Here is a 17621-nt window from a genome sequence, read left to right as displayed (position 1 = left end):
CATGAGAGAGGGAAGGCAAATAATACTCCCAGTGCCCAAGTGATGAAACCAAGGCTCAGAGAGGTGCATGGTTACTTTAATTAAGGCACTTAGCCAGAATAAATCTTGGGAGTGAATCAAAGTGAATTTCCATAACTGAAATGGAGACCGTTGAATCTAACAAAGCACCTTACCAGTTTACCTTCAATCTTATTTTTCTACATTCTAGAAACTCCTCAAAACTGTCAAATTATAGACTCTCTGGGATGGTCAAATAATAGTCTGGGCAGAGAAGATGATTTTACCTCCATTATCTTGCTTAAGCTGTGACAGGCTGCCCTAATCAGCTTTCGTGCACATAGGCACACATGCTCCCTCTCGGTGCCTCTTAATCACCACGTGCCACGCTGAACAGCTGCAGAGGTCTGAAGGGAATTGGCAGAAATGTGCAATGATATGCTAGCCATCCCCCCGAGGCAGCAACTGCCCTGCCTGCTCCCAGACTCGAGAGAAAACCTGGGTGTTCGCTGTCGCAGCTGATGGGCCCAGAAGACAGGCAAGTGGTTTCAGGTGGTGAGTCAGGAAAAGCAGTTTGCATCAAGAATGTTCCAGCCCAGCAGAGCTGAGCAGCATCCTACTCCCCCTGCAGGGATACAGTATTCATCATTTATACAATGTCACCATGGGGGACAAAACGTGGGCTCAGCACAAATTGAATCCAATCAACTCTTATGCAGAAGAACCAGTAAACAAGGCTTCTCCCACCAAGAAGGAACCTAATTGCTTAAGAACTGCCACTATACCTGACACTTGAGGTCAATCTTTCTAACCTAAGACAGAGGTCTTTACGAAGGGCTGGCACATATGGCTTGAGAGCAGAACCCTGGGCTACCCTCCTGGGACCACTCAGCAGCAGCTACAATAAGCTGTGATCTACATTCCCAGGGATGAAACAGAAGCAGATGAGGGCAGCATTCAAAGAAGCCAGGTGGATGCCGTAACACACTGCATGCAAACAGCTGCACAGGAATCAAGCAAGAGCTGCCCCCACCCCCACTCCCCTCAGGTTCATTTTGGATGGATTTCCACAGAAATCCACACTTTTGAGGGAATTCCTTGTTTGCATCTATGCTATTGTTTATGAGCCAGCAAATGAGCGACAGGATATAAACTTGGTGAAATAGAGATGTCAACATTAGATCAGATAACAGGAGATCTAGAAATTGAAAGAGGCTTAAAGCCATCATTCGCACTACACTTCATGAATGAATACAGCATTCTGTCAAGTTTTATACAATGACAAATGAGCCTATTCTCTGAAGGAACCTGAGGAGACTGAACATTCATTTTAGGGAATCCAGTCTAAGTTTCTCTACTTCAAAATTAGCAATTTCATCCCATGCCAACTTTAAAAATCTCTTTGCTATAATTTATATTTCTAGTGACTATGGTATATAATAAAACTGGTTATGTTTATGATAGACTACTTTGGCGTTAGTTCAAAAGCCAGAGCCTTATGAAACCTGTCACATCATTAAAAATCTGCATTTAGGTAGAGAATGCTAATGTGGCATTAATGTGTGTTAAGGACAGACACAGAGCAGAATGGCCTTATCTTTCTCAAGATGTGAGAAAAATCGACCCAAGACAAGGTATTTTCCCAGAAGAATTCTCACTGAAGCAAAGTACAGAAAAGGCAAATCACAGTCCCTCCCTGAAAACAGATTTCTATCAACCACATCAAAGGAACTACGCCACTCATTTCCTTTGTTTGTGCAGAACACAGACACCTGCCCAGGATATTTAGGGTAGGGAGGTCAGGGAAAATAGGGAATGCTCAGAGGCTCATTCTCAGCCTCCCCAAATGGCAAGCTCTGCAGCTGGTCATAGAATATATACTCTAAGGACATACGGAAATGTACTCTTGGGGCCTCTGAGCTGTTGCACCAGACCAGAGAGTCAATGTGCTGCACCACAGGCTTCACAGGAACTCCTGGGAAACCACACCATCATTCCCCAGCAAGGCTGCCCTAGCACTTGCCGTAGAAGCTACAGGAAGCACGACAAGCTGAAGTGACGGTGGCATATGCACCACAGTGCATTTCAGTAAGCATGCTCCCATTCCAGGAGAGCCCCTCTCCTCAACAGCCAATCTATTCTTCAGAAGTAAGGGAGGCAGAAAAAACCGGCAACCTTCCTTCAATAGCTTATCCCACAGTACTGACTTTTAATGGAGGTGGCTGAAGAGAACAAGGGAGCCAAGTAAATGAAGCTCAGGGCAATATGCAATTATTGAAACTGGAATTGAGCCTGGACCCTGGAAAGAACATGCTGTGAGAGCTTTGGCAATCACACCATGGTCAGGGCCCCAATTTTAAATCTCTCCCACGGGATACCACTTCCTGAGACACAGGCATACCCTTCTTCATATCAAAGTAATTCCGCTTCACGTGGGGGAGGGGTGTCATCTGGTCTCTGAGATTCAATCACAACGGCCAAGCTTAAAATGATCCCCAACCATTTGCAAAAATGTTTCTGTCATCATCTACCTTTTTCCCAATAAGCTTCTTTCGAAGAAATTCCCGGGCTTCAAACATGTAGGGAATGTCATATAGGGGACGTAGTTTCTTGTTCTTATCCTAAAAGAAAAACAAAATATCACATCAGAAATGAAAAACTAACAAACATCAAAAAAAAAAAAATACCCACAAATGAACACAGCCAATAAAACAAAAACCAAAATACTAGAATACATCTGAAAATATGCTATCTCCCAGTATCACAGATACTAAGTGCCAATACACAGTAAATGATTAATAGATTTTTGGATGAAATGCTTTACAGGGAATAATATTATCTTTTTTCACATAACAGACTCAAAAATAAGTAATAAAATGTTTGTAACTATCCAAACTGGAAACAACCAAATGTTCGTCAATGAGGAAAAGACCTATATAAACTGTGGTCGAGAAGAAGCTCAGTATGTATTAGGGCCCTTCAAATATTTGTAGATACACTATGAATCTAGTTCTATTATTCTGTAAGCCACTATTAAGCACCAACCAACTCTTAGACCCACACAAAGCTCTCTGTAAATATATGTTATAATCCTGGATTCAAAATTCTTGCAACCTAACAGAGTAATACAAGAAAAGCTATGACATGGCAACAGATATGAAATGGCAACACAAAGCAGTTTTGAGTAAGTGCTAAATTGTGTGATACAGACTAGGGACTAAGTGCTATCAGAGTTCAGGGAAGTGGAAAGAAAGAAGTAATCAGGAAATGTTTCACTAACAAGGTGACATGGTTTCATTGACTTAATATCAGTTTATAGGATAAGAAAAAACTAGAAAGAAAATTAGAGTTGAAAAAACAGAACAAGCTAAAGGAGGCAGGAATAAATAGTATTTCAACACAACATGCACACACATGAACATCAACATATACAATTCTTTCTTTCATTATCTCACAGGTCCCAGACTTCTCCCCAAAGAGGTTACTGTTCTAAGCAATGTAACTTTGAGAATATGGGAGAAGGTTCTAGAGGAACTTGACAAAGAGGGGATGGATAGGAACTAAAGTGACAGAAGCACTTGAAGAAATGAATGAACAGAGAGGTGCCTGGGTGGCTCGGTCAGTTAAACATATGCCTTTAGCTCAGGTCATGATCCCACGGTCCTGGGATCAAGCACGGCACTCGGCTCCCTGCTCAGCTGGAGGTCTGCTTCTCCCTCTCCCTGCTCGTGTCCCCTCTCTCTAATAAATAAAATCTTTAAAAAAAAAAAGAAAGAAACTAATGAACAGAATGGATAGAGGGGATAAAAGAAGAAGAATCCAATATTCTAACTCATGGTGACACTCACATGAAGTCAAGAGAAGTTTGCCTTTTGATGGGGGGGTGTGGAGGGCTGGATGATGTTACAAGAAATAGGGAGATGTTGGCTACATTGCTAGGTCTGATTAATGTCTCTCCCCAGCTGAGCCCCTAAGTTCTACAAGAACAGAGATCCTGTCCATTTCTGTTATTCTGTGATCCTGGAAACAAGTAGAGTGCCTCCACTCATAGTACGTGGTCAAATAGTTGGATGAACTAACTACAGAAGAAATATGCAAAATGACATATATGCAGAAACCAAGTATGCTAGAAGAATAGGACTACATGGATAGATTTTAGAATCCCTAGGGCCCAGATCATACGGGAGGAAAAATTCACAAATAAAGAAGAAAATCAAGGACTAACTAATCCAGAAATGTGCAGCTGCTTACCCATCCTGTACACTTAGCCTACCTGGCCTCACCTTTTTAATCCACTCTATACTGAAAGAGGTTTTCTTAAATAGCTAACTACTCCTAAATAAAAAACCTTTATCATTTTAAATACCCCATATTTAAACTAATCCTAAGGACAATATTGAGGTCAAGGGAATTAAAATAGGTGTTTCCTCCTATACCTTAACCAAGCCTTGGTGCCCAGAACACATCATTTAAACAATTCATTGACATCACCAAGAAAATCTCTATGAGAATGCACAGAATTAAGTCTGAGCTCCACGTTCATCATCCAACTGCCTTCTAGCTCCTCTGGTTAAAACAACAGTAACAACAAGGTGGCGGCAGCATTCCAGCACTCAGCGCTCTTCTTGGAGGTTAAGGAGGCATGCTCAGAAAGGAAGGCGAGCTCCTATTCCTTCTTGGATGTGTAGGACTCCACATGCTCTCACTGGGAACAACATGGATAGTCACACTTGGATCAGATTCCTAGGGTGTCATGATCACTGTCTAATAAGTGAGGGATGGCCCTAAACACAACGGGTTTTTTTGCAAGAAAAAAAAAAAAGAGGAAAACAGGATACATGAGGGTTGCTGGGGTAGAGGGAGTTCTGCGTTAACACAAGGGCAAATAGCCAAGGGCAAATATACAGGCAGCCAAATCAAAATAGTGAGTCTGAGGAGCTAAGTATAATATATAAGCCACAAAACAGAGTTTATGATGACAGTCAATGATACAGTAAGAATGTTTGCTAGACAGAAGAGTCTAGGTGCCAATAATGAACAGGATTTTTAATAAAGACGAAATCAACGGTTATCCGAATCAGCCCTTGGGAATAAAGAAGTGCCGATGTTTATATTCACCATGCAATGGAGGACAATCTATTTGCAGAGAGTAGCTGTATAATTAATTACACAAGCCTAAGTGAACAACATTATAAAAAGCAAAGTGAACAAAATATTGACATTTACCTTGCATAGCCTCATGACTTATCACAGAACCTGAATGTGTGAACCTTCCCCTACTTATTCTGAAACATCACAGAGATCACAAGGCAATATGACTTGACTGGACTCGGAGACAAAGAATGAAAGCTAAGAAATAATAGTTTTAACAAATATTCAAATGAAGATCACGAGATGAGGTACAACTAAATGAGTGAAAATGACTATCTGAACAAGAAAGACATGCAACAGAACTGGCCCAAGCCAAAATGCTCTCAGAAGAATGAAAGAAAATAGATAGTATATCAACAAACATCCCAATAAAAAACTGGGCAACTTCAGAGTCTGATTATATGTCTCTCATGAAGCTAGGAAAGAACTAATACCACAAGCAGAAAACAAGGTACCACAAGTGAAAACAAAATGATCTTGTTACTCTAACCCTTCGGAGCTAGTAGCTATTGACATCTGCAAACATCTTACAAGAGAGATATTAGAAGTCCCTAGGAAACCACAAAATAAAAGCAATTCCTCCAAATTACCAGGTACATAAAAGCCTTTGAAATCTCTAAGAGGCAACTGAGGTATGGAATGCATTCTGAGAAAACAGGACTTTAGCCGAAACTTGCCTGATAAAAAGGACTGTCTAGTTTAGATTCTAATTTACACAGAAATAATTTTTAAAAAATAAAAATAGAAGAGAATGCTTGCTTTACCTGGTGGGCAGATAATACAAAAACCAATACGTGCTGTAATCACTATTCATCCTAAGAAATGACGTTGTATGTAGGCCCTGCAATGACTCACACATTAGAGATGACTTCAATTATCTGTACCTCTCACTGGTTTGGAGAGGGAGGCCCAACATCCACATCTCAGCATCTAAAGACCCACTTGGCATTTTTACAGCAAGTTATATTTGGCTGGTTGCCAAAATGCAGTTGCTGCTCAATGCTCACTTGGAGGGAATGGACGAAACCTCCAATCAAGGCCTTACATTCAACCTCCTAGTTTTGGGTCTCAACCTCAGGCCAAATTTTATCTAGCACCTCCTATAGTGAAAAAATTATAGTAAAAAAAATCTAATGCCCTAGAGATACTGCAGGATTTCTTAAACAAGGCTTGAAACAAACCACGGGGCAAAAAAAAAAAAAAAAAAAAAAAAAAAAAAAAGAAAAAAAAAAAAAAAAAAAAAAAGAAAGAGAGAAAGAAAGAAAAAAGCCTAGTAATTGTGGTTCCACTAAAATTAGAGCAGTTCTTTACTGAAAAGACTTCATGAACACAGTTGACAGGTCAAAGTAGGTTTAGCAGCTGATGACTGAAACAGATACGGAAAAAGCCGAGGAGGAAGACAGGCAGCTGGCGCACAGGGCTACAGCTGTCATGTGACCAGGGTAGGCCTTACGGGGCACATTAGAGTTTGACAAAGACTTAAGGAAGGTATGGGATAGAGCCATCTGCAGAAGGGCAGGGAGAGTGGCCACTGCAAAGACCCTGTGTTAGGAGCATGCCTGGTGGGTTCGAGGACGAGCAAAGACACCACTGTAGCCACAACAGCGTGCACAAGGGGCGAGACAAAGGAGATGAAGACACAGATCTGACTTAATATTTGAAAAAATTACTTTGGCCACTTTTTTGGTAACAAACACTGTGGAAAGGAAACAGTAGAGCAAAGGGAGACCAAAGAGGAGACTATGCCAATGATCTGGGCAGGAAACGGTGGTAGATTACATCAAGGAGGCAGCAGAGAGGGAGGTAAGAAGTGGTCAGAATCGGGAAATATTCCGACAGACAGACGGCCTGAGAGGTGTGGAAGAAAGGGAGGAGCCAAGGATGACTGCGAGGGTTTTTATCTGAGCAAAAGGACATGGGGTGGAGTCACCAGAGGAGATGGCCAGGAGTTCCGTTCCGGGAATGCTACACTTCCAAGCAGGCACTCTGGGTAGACAAGGGTGGAGCTGGGAGGAAGGCTCTGACCTGGTGATAAACCAGTTGCGGGCGTGTAGGTGGTGTTAATGTTAGGAGTCTGAAAAGAACTGAGGACTGGGCCAAAGGAGAATGAGAAGGAGCACTCAGGGAGCTGAGAAGGAGGACACTACCAGAATGTCAGTCCCTGGGAGCCAAGGAAAGAAAGTGAATTGAGAAGGAAGGAATGACCAACAGTGTTAAGTGCAGCAAGGCAGGGGAGAGCAGGACTATGATTTGCATGGTGGATTAAGCTAAGTGAAGGTCATCAGTAACTGGACAAGGAGAGTTCTGGGGCAGTAGCAGGGGCAGACGCTGTCGGGAGCCAGGAATGGGAAGCGAAACCCTGGTAACAGCAAGCACATGCAATGCTTCTGAGAGCAGTACCACAAAGGAGTATGGAGGGATTATGTGGCAGCTGGCAGAGGAAGCAGGCGAAGAGAAAGCACTTCTGTTTTCCATTGTAGAGGCGAGAAACGACAGGCGATGGTCCAGTGGAGAGCAAACAAGGGACAATGTAGAAGAGAGGACAGGACTTCCAAGGCAATGTTCTTGAATAGGCAAGACAAGAGTGGCTTGACACAGAGGCACATAATTCATCATCAGGTACATGTACGCAGCTACTATCAGGAGGCAGATGTGGTGTAAGAGTCACTGGAAGTTCTGATTAGATCTGCTCTGCAAAGAAAGGAAGACCTCTAGCACATCAGTAAGAAAAAAGAGGAAACAATCCAACGGGAGAATTGGCAAAGGTATAAACAGACATTTCACTACAAAACTCCAAATGGACATTAAGTATAGGAAAAAAAGTAATTTTTAACCAATAATCAAGCAAATGTGAATTGAGATACTACAGGACATCCATTATATTGGCAAAAACATTTAAGGTGAGAATGTGGGGCAATGGGAGTGTCTTCTAACCACAGATGGGGAGTAAAACATGGCTCAACTACTGGAGCATCTTGACAGAGTGCTACTTATCATCATCTGGTTAAATCCCTATAATTAAGAAATTCTACTGAAAGGTAGGTATGTACCCTAGAAAAGTCTCATATGTGCAAGACAAATGTAACAACATTCACACTAACGCTTATGGTACAACCCTAGAGTAGAAAACTACAGAGCAGTTAAGCTGAATTAGAGCAACCCAAATGAAAAAATATTGAGCAGAATAAACAAGTTGTAGAATGATCTGGTAAAATCCCACATACAGACTAAAAACACATGCAACATTATTCATAGAGCTATACAGGCAGCAAAAGTACAAAAATGCAAAGAAATGAAAGACAATGGGTACTCATGTGGGATGGGTAGTGGGAAAAAGAGAAAATAAGCAAGGGGAAAGAAAGAGGTTTGAGGATGAGTATATGGGACACCCAGCTTTCTCTGTGAGGTTTTCAGTCTTTGAAAAAAAGAGAAAAAGAAGATCTGAAGAACAGGTGGTATAATACCAAGGCTGAAAAAAGAATGTTTGTTAATTTCTATAATGTTGGAATGTTTTTTAAGAGAAAAAATGTTCAGGGATAGAAAACTTCCAAACCTTGTTTGGTCAACATTTTCCCTTTGCTCACAATACTTTACTGCAGAGAAATAAAATATGAAACAACGGGTCATTCTTTTCCTCATAAAAAATGCATTAAATTCCATTTTTCCCTCCAAAAAAAAAAAAAAAAAGAAAGAAAAAGAAAAAGATGTTCATAGATGTATCCTTCCATGAGGCAGAATGGAATAATTTAACTACAAATATACTCTCAAATAACCAGGGTCAAAAATAAGTTTGATCTTTTATTTTTAATAGGAGACTTGAACTATAATAATATTAATTAAAGTAGCCAAGCAAAATTGTACTCTATGAAGACCTTAAAACTGACCGTTGCACTAAAATAAGAACACATGATCAGATTAAAATGGATAAAATTTCCAACAGTAAATAATGGCCCAGTCCCAGTTGCACTGCCACACACACCATTTCAATAAACAAAGGCTGCTATTTCCATTTGAATTATAGACTGAACACAGGAACATTACCACATGCCCTGGGCATATTTACAATCAAGAACCTTTCAATTCCCTTGGCAGCCAGGAGACAGAATCCACAGGGGCATCCACTATTTTATGGTTCTGAGCGCATAGAGTAGCATATTTTTAATAAAGGTGGTCAGCTAACCAGAAAGCTATAGTCAGCACCTGGGAAAAGGTTCAAAATTGTAAGTGCCTTGCCCAAGCAGAAGTCAGCTTGTACCACTCTATCTAAAGGAACAGACATAGTAAGTGCGTATACCCAAACGTTTCTCCAAGAGCTGTTTCATAGAAAAAAGACGCTTATTTCCCAATTAGCTCCATTTCATTCTGCCAATCAAAGTATCTCTCAAAGGTAAACAGAGTCTATTAAAGAGAAATGATCTGTGTAAGTCCCAAATTCACAACGCAATACATTTCATACATATCTCCAGGAAGCAAAGAGGGAATGGTAAACAATAGAAACTTAAATTGCGGGGGGAAGGAAATGATTATAAAAAATTCACAGGTATAAGACTGGAAGAGGCTAGTCTTTCAACCCCATGATTATGCCCCTGAAGTGTTTCATTGCTTCTATAGGTCCCTCAAATTTCTAAATTTTTCTGACAACCTATTTGATCTTACTGATTCCATGTTTAAGGATCTGATAACATGTATGAAAAACACTGGGATTTAAGGTTTAATAATCAATGCTATTATTAATAATGAGGTTCAAATTGAAGAAGTCTGAGAGAACAGTAGAAACAGGAAGGTCATTTTTGACCTTATCCCTAAACTTCTCCCCTCCAACAGGTCATAAAACCTCATGGGAGAGATGCCCTCCCTATATCTGGAGGAAGGAAAAGAACATCCTTATTTCCAAGGGAAAGATAACACTGCAAAGAACCCAAACCAACAGGCCTTGACACTTTCCTCATACTCTTTCACCTATTGTATTTCTACCCGGCAGTCCACTCTTCATTGACCTAACATAAAAACACTCAAGTCTGTTTCTTAGAGTCTTTATTTTCTTATGAAAGCTCCCATGTCACATAAAACTTACATTAAATAAATCTGCAGGTTTTTCCCCTGTTAATCTGTCTTTGTCAGTTTAATTTTTGGACCCATGCAGGGACCCTATGGGGGAAGGAAAACTTTCCTCCCCTATAGTAACAACCCTATCACCCGTACAACAACAACCCTATCAAGCACGCTGAATGCTGACAGCAATGCTACCTGGATCGTGGTGGCAAGGATTATGATTCCAATTCTACAGCAAGGAAAGGAAATGTTCCTAGCTCATGTAACACGTAATAGTAGAGCTGGGGTTCTGGACCCAGCTGTCTCAGAGGCCTATGCTCACTGCTGGTGGGTGGGACACTATACTCTGGGCTTGTTATTTCCAAAAAGCAATCATTGCGTGTCAGCAGTTGTCACATTTTGGTGTGCCTAAGAATCACTGGAGAGCTTGTAAACATGCAGACTGCCAGGCCCACATCAGATATTGTGATTCGGTAAGTCTGGTGTGTGATTTCCATAATTCTGTATTTTTAACAAGTAGCAAGTCTGTGGGCCACACCTTGAAAAATGATGCCGTATATATTGAGTGCCTAGCCCCACTTAAAACAATGGCAAGAAAAGGGAGGTTAGAAGGTTTTAAGAAGTCAGAAAGCAATACTGGAGTGCTTAATGTCAAATGGTTAAACAAAAATTAGCAAGTAAATAACTGGGGAGTTCAAGTGTATCTCTATATATGTAGCTGGAGGTAACTCGACATTCTCCTTAAACTTCTATATAGATAAGACAGCTTAAGACATTCTAGTAATGGTGACAAAACAAGATTTTCAAATATTCCTCAAGTCCACCTATAAGAAGACCGAACGTGGAATCTGAGAATCAAGAGAGAAAACCAACCTGCCCATAGGTAGGGAACGGCAAAAGTAGGTATATCCTCTCTCCGGTCTGCCCCTGTCCTCAGATACACAGTGGTCTAGACCTAGACTAGCCACGGTGACAACAGAAAAGAGGAAGTGACAAGTCCCCAAAACAGGCCCAGTTACAACCTGGCAAGGTGCCAGGAAAACTGCTTCACGGTTTATCCAAAGAGGGAAAGCAGCAGAGCAAATTTAGGCAGCCTCGTGTCCTTGAAGGGACTCGCCCGTCATCTGCAGCGCACAGCATATGATTATGTTCCACAGGAACTTGCACATCCCAAAATTAAAGTACCATTTTCAAGACCATCATGAAAGGGGGAAAAAATGTCTCTGGAGACTGCTCTTCTACTCAATTACATTAGCCAACTATGTGCACTTTCAGAAGTACTTGCTATTTATTGCTCAGATGCAGTAGGGCTGAGGGAGGGAAAGGAGGGGAAAGAGGCCAAATATCAGGTCTCTTCCCCCCCAAGATCCTGTCAAGGCTTAAAGAATAAATACTTTAAAGGTTCTAAGGGCTCCAAAGCCATGATCCAAGCAGCGAATCATATGGGGTCCCTTCACTCAGCTGCAAATACTTCTGCAGGCATAGGAGGAAGCGAAATAAAAGAGCAGCACTACCCCTCACAGACCTCAAGCCTCAAGAATGCCAAAGCTCAGAAGTGAGAAGCTGCGCGATCCACAGCGAAGCTGCTCCCGGGCCCAGAGAGAAAACTGAAAATAAAGGAGACTCTGGAGTCCTGCCCCCTTGTCTTCTCCCTGCATAGGGACGGCTTCCAACAAGTAAGAGGGCAAAATCTTTTCCCCCACTCACCAACTGCTCTGAAAATAGAAGTCCGCTCCAAGGGGGAACTAAGTCTGTGCCACCTTTCCTACAGGAATAAGTGAGGATTCTGCCTATAAGACTGGGATAATGAGACAGAAAGGGCATTGGATCCTTGAAGAGAACAAAGCTCAAGTTCACTACTCCTGAAGTCATAGACGAAAGAGATGCCCTGGACCTTGAAATCAAGCGCTCTTCGAGCATGTGATGACAACAAATGATCAAGAGTGAGTACGCAGCTTGCCGCTGATCAACAGAACAAGAGCCTGGGCTCTGATCAATGATTCTGGCACCAGCAGCTCCTGGCTGCTCACGTGCCTCAGTTTCTTCCCAAGAATCAGCAATTTAAAGAATTACCTGGCATTATACAAGTGAAAAGAGTGAGAAGGAGGAAAATTATTTCAAAACCCTATAAATATCATAAAAGGGTTAGATATACTAGTACAAATTAAGGCAACTCCAAGTTCACATTCAAGGAACATTTCAGGTAATATAAACTCCACAGGAAAACCAAATCTACACTTTCAGTGTTACGAAGAAGTAAAGCTACTTAGCTAAGTTTTACAACATCTAACGTGGATGTTAACAAGAGCTAAAACGTCAAGAGACAGAAGAGATAAGCCAAAGTTACAGCACTAATCACTTTCTGCCTTGCGTTACTGTAATTTAATTACTCCATATAGGTCTTATCTTCCCTCCCAGACCACACAAGGGAAGATCACCGTAAGAGAAAAAGGATCTTTATGTTGCCCAGAAAGTGCCTACCATAGTGCCATATTCCTAGAAAATGCAACACACTGAGAAAACAAAATGAGGAAAACAAAAAGTCCTAAGAGATTTTTTATTTTTATTTTTTAAAGATTTTATTTATTTATTCGACAGAGAGAGAGACAGCCAGCGAGAGAGGGAACACAAGCACGGAGAGTGGGAGAGGAAGAAGCAGGCTCCCAGCAGAGGAGCCTGATGTGGGGCTCGATCCCAGAACTCCAGGATCACGCCCTGAGCCGAAGGCAGACACTTAACGACTAAGCCACCCAGGCGCCCCTAAAAGATTTATTTTTTAAAACTCAAACTGTACTTCTTGTGATTATAGGAATAAATGGAACTGGTTAATAAATATCAAAGTGCATTGAAAGGGGATTGAGGGGAGACAATATCGCTGTAGGTTCATACCGTTGTTATTAGCAGAGTCACTGAATGAATGCCCCGCATACAACACTACGTGAAGGTAAACTATTTCCAATGTCTCTACCTTCTGGCTAGTATTACCAAGTAAGATGCTATACTAAACAAATGATATTACTGAATACCGATTAAAAAGATTCCAGGCTAGATATCTCACTGTACCAAACTATAAAATCGAGGCTCTCTGTAAGTGGTGATGCAAAAGTAATACACTAACTGCAGTGTGTAGTGTCAGAAAAAACAAGTGTACAAAATCCAAATAATAGGTCTGTTCTCTTTTGTCCTGGCTGAGAATTTAAAGCAAACTTCTGTTCTCTCTGTAAGTTTGACATAATGAATTCTATTACTTACCATCTTTGAAGAAAAAAAAAATGATCATTAGCTAATGGTTACCAAAAATCCTTAGAAGAGCACATAATACCACTCAGAATTTAAGTAAAGCTGAACTGATATTTTTAAAATATCAAGTGTGACAGTTCAACACTAAAATAAATGATACTAAACTACAATATAAAAGCAGATTTTCTACTGTGGAATTGAAGTACCAGTCCCCCCCCTTCCCCAACTCATAAATTTGAGATTATACTTAAGCCTAGACAAGGGCACGTGCTGGGGTGATGTTTCTGGTGGCTAAGATGGAAGAAAAGAGAAGGCCAGGGGAAGGCTGCAGGGCCCTTCCTCTGTTCTGGAGACTGATCTGCAACAATCCTAACAGGTGCAGTGTGATGCTGAATGACGCAGGCACTCTTCATGTGCTGTTCAAATGAGCAAACGGGGCTGGGAATAAAAAATACTGAGTGACTCTCTAGTAGGGCCTCTTTCTACTGAGCTAGTAGTTCCAAAGATTGATTGCAAACATGAATCAATGTGAACATGGGAAACCCCTTCACTGGAAAGAACACAAAAAGTCTGCAAATAAGAAACCAGAGTTTAAAAGCGGAAGGGAAAATGGAGCAAGGAGAAAGCATCTTCAAGGACAAAAGCAGGCCTGGAGGTCTGCGAGGTAATGGAAACCAGCAGGGACCGGTATATCACAACTGGCTCTTCCCTTCTGGAACTGCTTTCCTTTTCACTGGAAGCTCATAATTAACCAGTTGGCCCCAAATCATGTTTTCTAGTAATGGAGAAATCTTCTCCCACATTTCTTACCCTTCATCCCCAGGCTAAAAATGGAGAGCCAATGCCCTCAGAAGAGACAACCCTGTTACTTAAAGCACAGGCTACTTGCCAGATGAAACCCATCCAGCACAGTGATGTGCCACAAGCCCTCCCACAGTTCTAGAAGAGGAGGAAGAAAAAGGAGGAAAAGAAAATAAATCTTACAATAGGAAACCAATTTTCTCTGTAACAGACCGCAGGATCAGGGAAGCCCATTCAGAAGATAATTTTTTGTTAGAGAAATGTTTCTTTGTGAATGCCTTTCCTTCTTCACCACATTAAAAAATAATTATTAAAGCTTCTTCCTGGAACAACACAGAAGGGAAAATGATGCTGGATATGACACCATTATTTAGCTGGTGCCAGTGGAACCTTCAAATCGAGCCAGATTTCCAGTCAAATTTGTGCAATAAATTGTGATACATTTCAGAAACTGAGACTGAATTATGTAAGTGCACGGTGCAAGGTCTCCCTTTAGACGCTGAGCTTCTGCCTTGCCAGCTGCATCACTCCAAGGTCTAAATCAGGCTGCCGGGTCTAGTGCCACATACTTTATCCACCAAATTCAAAGTACTCTCAGTCTGGGTTTAATTCACTAAAATGAGGCCCGTGCCTTCAGGACAGGTATCATTCTAGCCCTACAGAACAAAGAGGACTCTCTCTTACTCTACAGTCTACCTGTCATCAATCAGAAAATGCCAACATTTATCAGGCACTACCACCATGGAGAAACATGGATGAATCAAGTTCCGAGAACCATGAACAGCACAGACATTCAGGTCCAGCGCCCAGCTGGCAAGGCAATTCTTTCTAGAGACATTAAGCCTTGCTCTACCACAGGAAGAGACCTTGACAAGGTTGAATCCAGACTCGCCTAAAGTTGCTCCTGGAAAAGAGACTGTCCTTTCACCCAACCTGGAATACACACAGTCAGGAAGGGGTTGAGGTTATTCTGCACCAGTCATTTGCACCCAATGCACAAGCATTCTAGTGACCAGATCCCCAGAAGAGTCCGGTGAGGGCAGGGGGGCCTGAATAGGCAGCCTCCCACTCTGAGCTCTGCAATGGTGGTTATCATCCATGGCTGTGTTGTCAGGCTGAGACTGGTGCCTTGGTCACTGAGAATGCAGTTTAAGCTCCTGTTTAATGTAATATCACTCGAAACTCCCTGGTTCTTCTAGCCACAAACAAAACTTTAACTGCACCTATTTAACAACATTTTTATGTCAATCACATCACCATCCCACTGTGACAACCACACGCTTACTGTTCCTATTGCTGGCCTTCTGACTTAACTCCCCAAGAGAAAGGGATGGCTCCACTCTCAACTTCTCCACACTCTGTTAAAAAGCAAAACGAACATCCCAAACCATGTGAATGCCTACTATGTGCTTGGTACTTTGCCATTTACTTCTAATCCCCACAGCAATCAATTAAGCTGGAATGACTAGCTTTGCTCGAATAAGTTAGATGCCCAGACAAAAAACATGCTCAAGATAACACATGTCCGAGCAGAAGATCCCAAGAAAGATCTGTGTGGCCCCAGAGCCCATACTAGTTTCTCTCTTGCATCTGCCTCAATACTACTGAGGTGGCGAGGATGGACAGATTATCCACGGGCTTTTCGCTCTCGCTGGTTCCACACCCAACCCCCCACAGACCTGAAAAGGTCAATTAATTTCGGCATGTACTGCATGCCCAACCAAAGCCACCACCCAACTCCTGGGAAGCTCACTGAGATTAAGTAAGTTGGACACAGTATTTGTGCCAGTTATGAAGCTACTGTCACTCAGTTTCAGACTTAACCTTTTTTAAATTCCACTTTGTGATGCTGGGATGGGAAAACTGCCAAGCACATTTCTGTTTTGCCAGCTGGTTCCCTGTTAGGCTCTGCCAGTAGGGGATGTTAGCAGGAGAATGGACAGGAAGAAGGGATAAACTCTTTCTTAGTCCTGTCAGCTTCTCCAGAGCTACCCTTCTTCCTCTCAGCAATGGCAGTTTGTTCCAGGAGCAGTAACTGATTCCAGCTTACAGTTTTCCCAACACTCCCAGAAGTTGTCTCATCACACCTCCTCAGATTCTCCGGAACCAATCAACACGCAGCCCCTCCTGGCAGGTCTGGGTCCCAGCTTGATGGTGTTTCTCCTTCAAGCTTGGAGACACAAACATCAGCTCAACAGGGCTCTGTCCCCCCCTACCAATGGGTCCATCCTCCAAATTTCTAAGTTTTCATGTGATCTTATTTGTCTTCCCGACCCCACCAGTGGTAGCTGCATCTTCTAATGGACACCCCCTGGGAACCTTAGGGTTCTCTTTTGCGTTTTTAGTATTCCCATGCCTGATTAATAATTTCTTATATTAAGTTGCATCTGTCAAAATAACTGGTATGGCTTCTGTCTCCTAAAACAGTGGTCAAAAGCCTCCTTGTTATATAACTGGACAAAGAAACATGCAACCACCAGATAGGTCAAAACTCTTGATAAGCAACTCTCTCCTCTGAGAGTACTACCTCTTACCCATTCCAGACTACTGGCACCTGACCAGGACCCCTATATCAGAACCATCTACGATGTAAAAGTGTGCACAGAAGATTCAAGAAAAATGGAACAAGTGCACATGAAAAGCTTCCACAGTTAAAACAGATGATGGGAGTGGAGCTCCAGGGTGGCTCACTCGGTTAAGCGTACAACTCTTGATTTCGGCTCAGATAATGATCTCATGGTCGTGAGATCGAGCTTTGTGCTTAGCACAGAGTCTGCTTGAGATTCTCTCTCTCTCCCTCTGCCACTTCCCCTGCTCACGCTAAGTTAAGTAAAATCTTAAAAACAGGTGATGGAGAGAAATGCTTGAAAGATTTAACTAGTTACACAAGTACCACACTAGAGTAAAGAGATTTCCAAGCAAGTATGTGCCTAATCCATGAAGTCAACAAGACATAAAATTTAAACAACGAGAAGATTGTATCCTAAACTTTTTCTACCTTATACATTGTTAAACGCTCTCTTGGATAGTGAATCATTTTGTGATCTTAAAAAGCTCAAGCTACATTCATGGTTTCAAAGCTTGGGATCATGGTAAAGATGGAAAAGTAAAAAGCTTAAATGTTTCAAGGTGGTTACTACCATAAAGAGGAATAGAAATAAAGTGAGGGTTAGTAGGGATGGCCAAACTCATAGGCATAGAACACTAACAACATGTCATCTTTCTACTACAGCAGGATGGAAAAATAACACCAGATTTGATATTATACAACTTAACATAAAAGGTTACTGAATGGTTTCTAGAAATGTCTCTTATGTCAAAAGCTCCCTCCCCCCGAAAAAAGAAGGGAAGGGGAAGGGGAAGGGGAAGGGAGGGGAAGG

The 17621-nt window shown here is 41.8% G+C and overlaps 1 protein-coding gene across 2 annotated transcripts in view; it reads right to left on the bottom strand.

The window, feature by feature from the left end:
• SND1 (staphylococcal nuclease and tudor domain containing 1) overlaps positions 1–17621 on the bottom strand; it is a 412648-nt gene that overhangs the window by 262355 nt on the left and 132672 nt on the right. For both annotated transcript variants that reach the window (XM_034671485.1, XM_002913419.4), the window contains exon 11: positions 2529–2618. In XM_034671485.1, the coding sequence (XP_034527376.1) occupies positions 2529–2618 (90 nt within the window). The remainder of the gene's footprint in view (positions 1–2528; positions 2619–17621) is intronic.

Source organism: Ailuropoda melanoleuca, chromosome 1, assembly GCF_002007445.2.
Source record: "Ailuropoda melanoleuca isolate Jingjing chromosome 1, ASM200744v2, whole genome shotgun sequence".
Lineage (NCBI taxonomy): Eukaryota > Metazoa > Chordata > Mammalia > Carnivora > Ursidae > Ailuropoda > Ailuropoda melanoleuca.
The sequence above is the reverse complement of the archived record's forward strand: the minus strand, read 5'-3'. Positions and strand labels throughout refer to the sequence as shown.